Below are 10,905 nucleotides of genomic sequence, written 5' to 3' on the forward strand. Positions count from 1 at the left end.
AAGTTCAGGTATTTCAAGTGTTGTTTCTATCATTCATAAGGAGAATGTATTCATATTTGAGTTTTATAATCAGATTTCTTTTTTGTAATAGCTCCACAGGAGGTACTAAGATATAAAACACAATTTCTCCTTATCTAAACGGTCCTTGGCAGTTGTGGGTTTTTCTGTCTCATTTCTCATTCTTCTTATCATTTATTATTTCAGATTGTTCACTTAGCACATTGTTAACAGCTCTTTAATTATCTGTGGGTATGAAAACCAGGCTTCCCAGGTGGCTCAGTGGGTATAGAATCGCTTGCAATGCAGGAGACATTCGACTGAACCCCTGCAATGCAGTAGGCTTGATCCCTGAGTCAGGAAGATCCCCTGGAGGAGGACATGGCAACCCATTCCAGTATTCTTGCTTGGAGAATCCCATGGACAGAAGAGCCTGGCGGGCTACAGTCCATGAGGTCACAGAGTCAGACATGACCGAAGCGACTGAGCGCAAACATCCACGCGTGAAAACCAGATAACCAAACCCCAAACCAGATCACCAAACTCTTCTTATCACTTCCTGTTGCAGCTTGTTCACTTAGCCTGTTAACAGCTCTTTAATTTTCTGTGGGTATGAATACCAGACAACCAAACCAGAAGGATGGCATGTGTAATAGGAGTGAGGCTTTGTACTTGAACCAGAGGGTGGCATGAACTGCAGGGCTTCAGGACGTTTAAGCAGGGGCTGTTTCTCAGCTCTTGGCTGTCATCTCTACCACCCCATTTTAAAATATTTTAAAAATTCTTTTTTGGACATATAGCACACAAACAGAGAATTGTATAAGCCCCATGTACAGCTTAAAAATGATCATCTTTGTGGATCCTTTGGTAAACACGCCCCTGTAACACCAGTGCTCAGCATGGTCAATCTTTCCAGCCTTGCTGTTCTGATGGTGTTCGGGGATATTGAATTGTGGTTTTAATTTGAGGTTCCTTGATATCTAATGAGGTTGAGCCCTTTTTCCCACATGTTTCCTGACCATTTGGATGTGCATGTTCAAGTGTCTGGCCTATTTTTCTGTTGGTTGTCTCTCTGTTTCTTGTTTACATGACTTTTTCCTCCCTAGCTTTATTGAGATATATTTGATATATAACATTGTATAAATGACTGATTTTTATGTTTCAAATTTTGCAGGTCTAAATTTTGTTTGGAAGATTGAATCCTTCTGTCGATTTTTAAAAATAATGTTATTTATTGATTGATTTTTGGCTGTGCTGGGCCTTCATTGCTTTGTGTGGACTTTACTCTAGTTGCAGGGAGTGGGAACTACCCTTTGTTGCTGTGCATGGGCTTCTCATTGCAGTGTCTTCTCTTATTGTGGAACATGGGCTCTAGGTCGCACCGACTTCAGTAGTTGCAGTGCATGAGCTCCGTAGTTGCAGCTCCCTGGCGCTAGAGCACTGGCTTTGTAGTTGTGGCACACAGGCTTAGATGCTCCTCCGCAAGTGGGATCTTCCTGGACCAGGGATCGAACCTGTGTCTCCTGCCTTGGCAGGTGGATTCTTTTACCACTGAGCCACTAGGGAAACCTTTAATTTGATTTTTAATCAGCAAAAATGTTACCATGTGTAGTTTTAAAACGTGTGGCCCACATGAGAAATAAAATCGGAAATTTAATTTTGAAATGATTTCTATGAAGAATCGTATTACAAACTGGACAAAAGATAGGCAGAATTTCTGTAAGACCGAGCACACTTAAATGGAGAGGGTGGAGAAGAGGAGGTGAAGGTGGGGAGCAAAAACAGATGATTGAAAGGTAAAGGTAAATTCAGGTCATCCTTGGAGTCCAAACAGCAGAGTAAACACGATTCAGTCAAAGGATGCCCTGCCTCCTTACAGGGCTCTTAGCCCATGGCAAAGAGAACACCAGCAACTACAGATGCTGTTTTATAAGAAAGAAGGAACACTTCCCTGGTAGTCCAGTGGCTAAGAATTGGCCTTCCAATGCAGGGGACGTGGGTTTGATCCCTGGCTGGGGAACTAAAATCCCACATGCTGTTGAGGAACCAAACCTGCATGCTGCAACCAAGACCCAATGCAGTCTAAATAAATAAATAAAGTTTGTTTGTTTTTTTTTTAAAGAAGGAACACTTATTGTTCTTCCAGTTTCCTGTGGAGATATTATGAGGCTCTGGGGAGATATTTGGTTATTACTATTTTGCTTCATTTCCTTTGAAAAAGGAGTTATGTGAATGAAAAAAAAAATCAAAGCTGAACCAAATGGGGGAAAAAATCAGAAGGATTTATAGACTAGAATTGCCTAAGGTTACACATGTCGTATTTTTAATTTTCTAAGGAGGCAAGACATTGCCTCCGAGGCAATAGGTGTATTGAGGCAAGGTTGGAGGTGTGTGCTAGATGTTGTTTGTTTTTGTTATCTCTTTAGGAAATGGATCGAACATTCTAAACTGAGAGAAATAAACTTTAAAATCGTGGAATTCAACCCTGTGGTCCTTAAAGGAAAGATCAGACCAGACTCCTCGAGGCCTGAGCTGCTCCAGCCTGTGAGTAGGGATTACACATGTAGGGGATGGTTCTCGGTGAGATGCTTGTTCGGGGTGGAGGGCCAGCCACTGGGGTACACATGAAATGTTTCTGAAGCCTCCCGGTGTAGATCTCCACCAAACTCTGCTTTGATCATTTATAAGGCAACTGTTGCAGAAAGGATGTAAGATGGTTTACATAATGAAGCTATGAAAGAAGAAATGAAGCATAAGAAAATGTAGGATCCTTTTATATGTGTAAATATACCTAAGGGGTGGTTGGGGTGCCAAGTAGTGAGACCAGGAAAATATATTCCCCACCCACTGGCAGTTGTGTGTGCTGTGATTGGACATTACATTTAGCTCAGAGTATCCTAGCAACTAAGGGAAAACTGTAACAAGACGGGGTGTTTACCTCACAGTATTGACTAATATTTTCAGGCGACATTAACTTTTTCTCTGGCACTAGCAATCTTGAAGTGTTTCACTGCAAGAGTTCTTACAAGAAGGACACTTTCCTGCATAAAAAGTGATGTTTTTATGGCAGGTTTACAGAAAATTCAGCTTTCTTCTATGTATGATTATTACTTAAATACATCCTTGAAAATTTACTAAATGCTAAGCCTTCTAAATGATATTATCTTTTCCAAATTCCAGATATTTATTATCGAGAGTGCTCACTAAGTTCGGACTTTGCATTATACATTATTATAGCTTCCCACATAGTAAAGAATCTGCTTGCCAGTGCAGGAGATGCAAGGGTCCTGAGTTCGATCTCTGGGTCAGGAAGATCCCCTGGAGGATGAAATGGCAACCCATACCAGTATTCTCGACTGGAGAATCCTATGGATAGAGGAGCCTGGCGCGCTATGGTCCACAGGGTTGCAAAGGGTCGGAACAGCTAAGCAACTGAGCGCAGCACATTAAACTGTTAAGACACCCATCTTTGGCCCATGCACCTCCGGCTTTTCTCTGGTTCAAGGAGCTAAGACATTGAACTTGTGTGTGTGATGTGATGATGTGAGGGACGATACATGTGTGTGTGTGTGTTTAAGGCTGTTTCAGTTGATTGGTGTCAGATTACTGAGTATAGAGAAAGGCAGGCAATTTGTGGCCAGAAAGATTAATAGCCTCTGTGCCTTCCATGGTAACAATTCACAGAGATGAAAATAGTGACAGTCTCAGCAGTGGGGGGCGGGGGTTGGATCTAGAAGACCCTCTGATGGGTGCTGATTTCAGTCCCAGGGCCCCAGGTAAACCACACGAGGAAGCTCAGGCAGGCCTTTCTGCAGTCTTGTTTTATTCTGCTCCAAACCTGGAGCTGAGCCATGGTCATGGTCAAAGCTGACCCATGAGCAGCCCTATTAGACACTGGGACTTCTGTCTCTTCCTCACCATCACTTCTTTTCTTGTTTTAACAGCTGAACTTTGTTCGATTTTATCTCCCTCTGCTTATCCACCAACACGAGAAAGTCATCTATTTGGATGATGATGTAATTGTCCAAGGTATACTCGCCGATGCCAAGAATACTCAGAAAAGGAGCAGCTGATAAGTAGAATGCCCATCTCTGTTCAATTTTGAAATATCTAGTGGCTCAGTGATTTTCATGGCTTATTAAATTTGGGGGTATAGTATTATAAAAAATGAGAGAATATTTTGAAAACAGAGGCTGATATTCACTTTCTGGGACAATCCAGTTGACTTTCTGAGAGCCACTCCCTGTCAAAGTCTGTAATAGGTACCCTGCAACCCTGAGACACAGAGGGATAAAGCCTCACTGATGATGTTAGAAGCGAGCTCAACTGTAGCGTTAAATGCTGTCTTCTCTCTTTCCCGCATGCAAAATAAGATGAGAATTGGTGACGTGCCTACAAAGCCACAGAAATAAAGAAATCTGACCAATGCAGATCAGAGCTTATTATCAAGTGGCTTTTCATATGATATGAGCTATTCTTATCAAGCAAATTGCCAAACCACTTGAAACCACAGATTATATACTTTTCCCCCACAGCAAAATCGGGGATTGTTTATGCTCTAAGCTCTAGCTAGTCCTGGAATGAGTGCTATACTATTGTAACTCCTGGTGTTTGTTAATTCAGGAGACATACAAGAGCTCTACGACACCACCTTGGCCCTGGGCCATGCGGCAGCTTTCTCAGACGACTGCGATCTGCCCTCCTCCCAGGACATACACAGGCTCGTGGGGCTGCAGGTGGGCACCCCGTCTTGGGAATCCTACTTTCACTCCTCCTCCTCCTAGCATCTCAGAGCAAGTGGCATTGTTACCTTTGAGAAGCCGGCCAGCCAGGCAGGACTGATAGGCAGCACACAGCCAGGGGTCTGGGTTGCCCAGTCACATCCCAGTTCTGCTCCCAATGACTCTGGGTCAGGTTACTTACTTCTGCAAGTCCTCCTTTCCTTATCTGGAACATGGCAACCATAGCACCTACTTGGTCGTGTTTTTGTGGGTTGTGATGAAATAACATGATGTCAAAGTGTCCACTAAATGCTCCAGAAATGATGGTTGTTACTTAAGTCACTCATAACCACACTCTATGGCAGAGACTGGTGTTTTCTCTAAAAGAGACTCACTGAAACTTTGGTTCTGTTTTCAGAGTTTTAACTGTCTCTCCCCCCATCCCCTTTCAGTAGAGGAAAATATTGACTTTGTTCCAAGGTAAAGAATACCCTTGTAGACATGAAGGCAGTCAAACCCAGATGTAACACTGAAATCAAAAGAATGGCTTTAAAATACAAGATACTGGAACTTCCCTGCTGGTCCAGTGGTTAACACTTTGCCTTCCAATGCAGAGGGTGCAGGTTCAATCCCTGATCAGGGAGCAAAGATCCCATATGCCCCATGGCCAAGAAACCAGGACATAAACAACATAAGCAATATTGTAACAAATTCAATAAAGACTTAACTTTAAAAAATAAAATATAATAAAATACAAGATACTATTACAAATTGAATGCTGTTCTTAAAAAAAAAGTTCCAGGAAATAATGACATATGTGTGACATTAAAGTGTGACACATTTTAAGGCCTAGGCCCTGGGCCCAGACCTGCCTGTCAAAATCTTGGCTCCATCACTCAGAAGTTTTGTGACCTTGGGCAAGTTACTTAACCAATCATTTTCTCCCTCATTTGTCAAATAGTGGTAATAATAGAATTTCCTGGTAGGGTTATTGGGAGAGTTAACTTAGTTAATACATGTAAGTTATTGCATGCAACTAATGAGCTTAAGCGTGTGAAGTTCTTAGAACGGTGTCTGCATGTAGGAAGGTGCTCAGATAGTTCCATTATGTCCAGGTCTTTTGAGCATCCCCTGAGGTGGATTATGGCAGCCTCTGTGGGTGAAATAGTGTGTTTTGCCTCATGTTACATTCACTCAACAACCAGTTATGCTATGCGCCTGACACTGATTTAGGTGCTAGTAACACAGTAACGAAACTAAAATTTGTGCCTTTGTGTAGCTTCCATTCTAGTGGGAAGAGATGGTCAGCAAACAAGTAAAATATTGGACAGAGGATAAGAGGAGGTGGAGTTGAAATTTAAGTTGGGTGATCAGGGAAGTCTTTGTGGAGACTGTGTTTCTGAGTCTACACCTGAAAGACTTGAGGCAACTATCTTCACAGATATTTAGAGGAAAACATTCCAGGAAAACATAACAGCAAATGTGGAGGCAGGGGAATATTTGGCATATTAAAGGAACAAGGAGGTCGGCGTGGCAGAGGGGTCACAGGGGAGAGTAATAGAAGATGGAGAGGTAATGGGGACAGGGCAGATGGTGGAGGGCATGGCAGGCATTTTAGGGAGTTTGGGATTTACTCTGAATGATGGGCTTTGAGCAGATGAGTAACACTAAAACGGTGGAAGCAGGACATAGGTTGGGAGGGGCTGGCAGAAATCCAGTGAGTGGTAATGATGGTCTGGACCAGGCAGGTAGCAGAGATGGTAAGAAGTGGTTGGCTTCTGGGGAATCCCCTGGCAGTGCAGTGGTTAGGACTCCTTGCTCTCACTGCTAAGGGCCCGGGTTCGATCCCTGGTGAGGGAACTAAGATCCCACAAACCACACGGCAATATCCCACAAGCCATACGGAGCGGCCAAAAAAAAAAAAAAGAAAGAAAAAAGTTGTTGGCTTCTGACTATATTTTGGAAGATGGGGCCACAGGGTTGCTGAGATCTATATGGACAGTGAGTGAGGAGGAGGAGTCTAGGATGACCTCGTGACCCTAGGTTTTCTAACTGGAAGGATGGAGGGGCCCCCAAGGTAGGGCAGGTGGTAGTAGAGCAGGTTTGGGATAGGACTGGGATCTGTTTGGGGCCCCAAAGAGACCTGCCTTACTAAGCAACGAGACAGACGAGTTGAATTGGCAGACATAGTGGAGCGGGAAACCCAGAGGGGTCCCGGATGTCTGCATGGAGAGATTTAGAGCCAGATGAGGCTGTTGAGGGAGCTTGTGCTGGAGAAATGAGCAGATGCCAGACATGAGACTAGGGGCACCCAGCTTTCGGAGGTTGCGGAACCAAGAGGGAACTGGGAAAGCAGGAGGAAGCCCAGGTACTGCCTAATGGTCTCAAGAAAGCGGTTATTTTCCAGAAACAAAAGCTTCCTTGGTCAAAAGCATGTGTATCCTTTTCCTTTATAGAACACATATATGGGCTATCTGGACTACCGGAAGAAGACGATAAAAGACCTTGGCATCAGCCCCAGCACTTGCTCTTTCAATCCTGGTGTGATTGTTGCCAACATGACCGAATGGAAGCACCAGCGGATCACCAAACAGTTGGAGAAATGGATGCAAAAAAATGTGGAGTATGTGTGGGCCTCTATCATTTTTTCCATGCTCGGGAACATTATTCCATTAATTTTCTATGCATAGCTCAGGGGTTAGAAATCTGAGGTCAGATTTTCTTACAGAGGCACTGTTGAGAAAAAAGGGATCAGTGGATGAAAAAGCTATTCTCAAATGATATGTCAGAGGCAGTGAGATCCTGTGCAATCCCTTATTAATATAAACATTTTCTAATATATTGTTAAATAATGTGATTTTAAATCTTCTCCTAGAATGCCAGTGAACCTTTTCAACTACAAATCATTTATCTTAGTAGAGCTTCTCCTTACACAGATTTAAGATTTTATAAAGTCGACTTTTTAAAGGTTGAATTTATTAAATCATTTTTCATTATCGAAATTTTAAGAGATAATAAAAATAACACAACCACTGTTATCATGGCAGTGTATATCCTGTTCATATTTTAAATCTGGATATTTTTAGTATTATCATAACCTTGAATTTGTGAGTAAAGTCATTCTAAATAAGGTAGGATCAGAATTTGGGATCTTCTTTGTTTGCTATAAAAAAGCCTGAGAAGTAAAATGGCAAAATATTAACATTCTGTGAATCAAGGTAAAGCATATAGGAGTTCATGGTATTCTTACAATTCTGGGTAGGTTTAACAAATTTCAAAATAAAAAGTTGGAGAAAAATCAAAGACCATAGGCTTATTATACAGTGAGGGATCGTCTTGTGCGTGCTCAGTTGCTAAGTCATGTCTGGCTCTGCGGCCCCAGTGGACTGTAGCCCACCAGGTTGCTCTGTCCATGAGATTTCCCAGGGAAGATTACTGGAGTGGGTTGCCCTTTCCTTCTCCAGGGGATCTTCCTGACCCAGGGGTTGAATCCATGTCTCCTTTTTGGCAGGTGGATTCTTTACAACTGAGCCACACCTTTTAAAATGATTAGATTCCACTTCATCTGAGTCTGTGGGACTCCAGGCCAACTGATGCTTTTCTATTCTCTTAGGGAAAATCTCTACAGCAGCTCGCTGGGAGGAGGGGTAGCCACCTCCCCAATGCTGATTGTGTTTCACGGGAAATACTCCACCATCAACCCCTTATGGCACATAAGGCACCTGGGTACGTATTTTAGAACACCAAGGTACATCTTATAGATGCGGTGAGGACCAAGGTGAGGGGAGTGTGCTATTATACCAGCTTCCTCAATTCAAATCCTCCAGGTGACCTGGGATCTCACCTGGGACACATTATTTAACCTTCACTGCTCAGATTCTGCAACTGCAGCTTATAAAAAATGACCTGAGAGATGTTTCTAGGAAAAGCACTTCAGGAAAAGCAACTTGAATCATGCTTAGCGTATAGTATGTGCTCAATAAACACGAACTTTTGTTGAGATACAATGTTCACTGGCAGAACTTTTCCACATACCTTTATTGCTCTCTTGCAGTAATTGATAGTGGACAGAACCAAATGAATTAGCATAATAGTTGATGATAAATTTAGATAGCTGGCAATTTATCTTTTTTTTTTTGACTGTGCTGGGTGTCTGTTGCAGGGCACGGGTGTTCTCTAGTTGTGGCATGTGGGCCTCTCCTTTTCGTGGCTTATCTTGTTGCAGAGCGTGAACTCTAGAGCACGGGCTCAGTAATTGCAGTCAGTGGGTTTAGTTATTACCCTGAGGCATGTGGGATCGTAGTTTCCTGACCAGGGATCAAACCTGGGACCCTTGCATTGCCAGGCAGATTCTTAACCACTGGACCAGAAGGCAAGTTCTGTAATTTATCTTTTAGGAAAAAACTGCTTGCTGACTGTATACTATGTGAGTCCCTCAAGTCTTTTATTCACTCTTCACTACAGGAGTACAGGCTCTAGGGTATAGACTGGAATCCCAACTTTGCTATTATCTAAGACCTTAGGCAAGTTACTCAAGCCCTCTGTGCCTTAGTTTCACTTGTAAATGGAAGCTAATATAACCTTATTAAGTTTTTACAAGGGATAAATTACCTAATATGTGTAAACTGCTTAGAACAGAGTCTGACACAGAAGACATTCACATTCTTTCAAATGTATGGCCACAGCCCGTTTGCCACACCCACTGGGTCAGACCTGTTTAGAAATTCAGAAAGGTTCTGAAATTTTAAAAGGTAATGTGCACATACTTACATTATGCAATACACTGAGGGGGTTCTAGATGTTGCTGCCAAAGAAGTTCTTAAAAATCCTTTCGCTTTCAAACATTTGGGGATTGATTAGTTTAGAATTGGAGACAGTGGATTGTGGACATACACTGTCAAGCCCTGGGCTAGGCTCTGGGGGTCGATGTGAGCATCACTTCTCTCAGAACAATCCTGCAAGACGGTGTGTCTCCTACTGTCCCTTGTAAAAGGAAGGTCACACGGAACTGCAGAAATTGCATGACTGTCTCCTCTTCATGATGCTGCATAAATAGTCCCTGTCTCCTCACTAGCATCACCCCTGATTTTCCTGAACATCTGTATGCACAAAGAGTGATAACGGGGACACTGAGGACACTAATATTTCATTTGATTTGTTTTATATGCTGAGCCCACTGTTAGGTCAAGTGGTGATGAGTGTGGAGAAAATCCCATCAAAGTAGAATAGCTATAAAAATATGTGTAGGAACAGTGATGTGGAGCTTAGACTGGGTTAGAGAAAATCAGTGTTGGGGTAAATTCTTCATTGTATGCCCATCAATTTATCCAATTTTTAAAAAAATGAACTTGTATTCAATTTTTAATATAAAATTTTAATTTTCTAATGAACCTATTATTCTCCCCTAAACATAATCAAGGTTGGAATCCAGATACCAGATATTCAGAGCATTTTCTGCAGGAGGCAAAACTACTCCACTGGAATGGAAGACATAAACCGTGGGACTTCCCGAGTGTCCACAATGACTTATGGGAGAGCTGGTTTGTTCCTGACCCGGCAGGGATATTTAAACTCCACCACCCCAACAGCTGATGTAACTCGACATTTAAAATATTTCCTGTAAAAATATGCAGAACTGTCCATGTGTACCCTATTATACCATTGTTCTTTGTGAACAGGACCTTTGATACAAATGATCCACAAAAACAAAAAACCCTACTGTGTACAAATAGTACCTTGAACCCTAGAGGTATTGATTTAGTTCCTTAAATACAAGTGACAATTATAGAAGATTTTGTGAGTGAAATATGTTATTGCAAAGAAATAAACCCAGCTAGGTTTCAGCAATTTGCTTATTAACTCTGAATGAAAACTACAGCCATAAATGTAAAAAATTTCTAAATGTATTTTTTACATGTAGGTATTTTTTTAATGAGTTGCCAGTGTTGTCTTTTGTAGAACAATATATTACATTTAAAACAGGAATGTCTAAAAAAATAAAATATTCATAGACTTTTAATGATTTTCATAATCTATTATTCTACATGTTAAATATAACAGCAGGTAAACTGATCTCAGATTAACAAGGGAAAGAATACCAGAGTCTTGCTACAGAAAACACTACAACTTAAGGATAATCATTCTCAATATTTTTTTATTATAAAAAAACAATCAGACTTTCAAACGA

The 10,905-nt window shown here is 41.8% G+C and overlaps 1 protein-coding gene across 4 annotated transcripts in view; it reads left to right on the forward strand.

The window, feature by feature from the left end:
- GLT8D2 (glycosyltransferase 8 domain containing 2) overlaps positions 1–10,737 on the forward strand; it is a 49,567-nt gene extending 38,830 nt beyond the window's left edge. For 3 of the 4 annotated variants that reach the window (XM_061125490.1, XM_061125491.1, XM_061125489.1), the window contains 6 exons: positions 2,424–2,541; positions 3,942–4,026; positions 4,621–4,733; positions 7,175–7,341; positions 8,332–8,444; positions 10,138–10,737. In XM_061125490.1, coding sequence (XP_060981473.1) covers positions 2,424–2,541; positions 3,942–4,026; positions 4,621–4,733; positions 7,175–7,341; positions 8,332–8,444; positions 10,138–10,310 — 769 coding nt within the window. In that variant the 3' untranslated portion in view covers positions 10,311–10,737. The remainder of the gene's footprint in view (positions 1–2,423; positions 2,542–3,941; positions 4,027–4,620; positions 4,734–7,174; positions 7,342–8,331; positions 8,445–10,137) is intronic. The other variant, XM_061125492.1, reaches the window with a different exon arrangement.
- The last annotated feature ends 168 nt before the right edge of the window (positions 10,738–10,905 follow it).

This window comes from Dama dama, chromosome 22 (genome assembly GCF_033118175.1).
Source record: "Dama dama isolate Ldn47 chromosome 22, ASM3311817v1, whole genome shotgun sequence".
Taxonomy (NCBI): domain Eukaryota; kingdom Metazoa; phylum Chordata; class Mammalia; order Artiodactyla; family Cervidae; genus Dama; species Dama dama.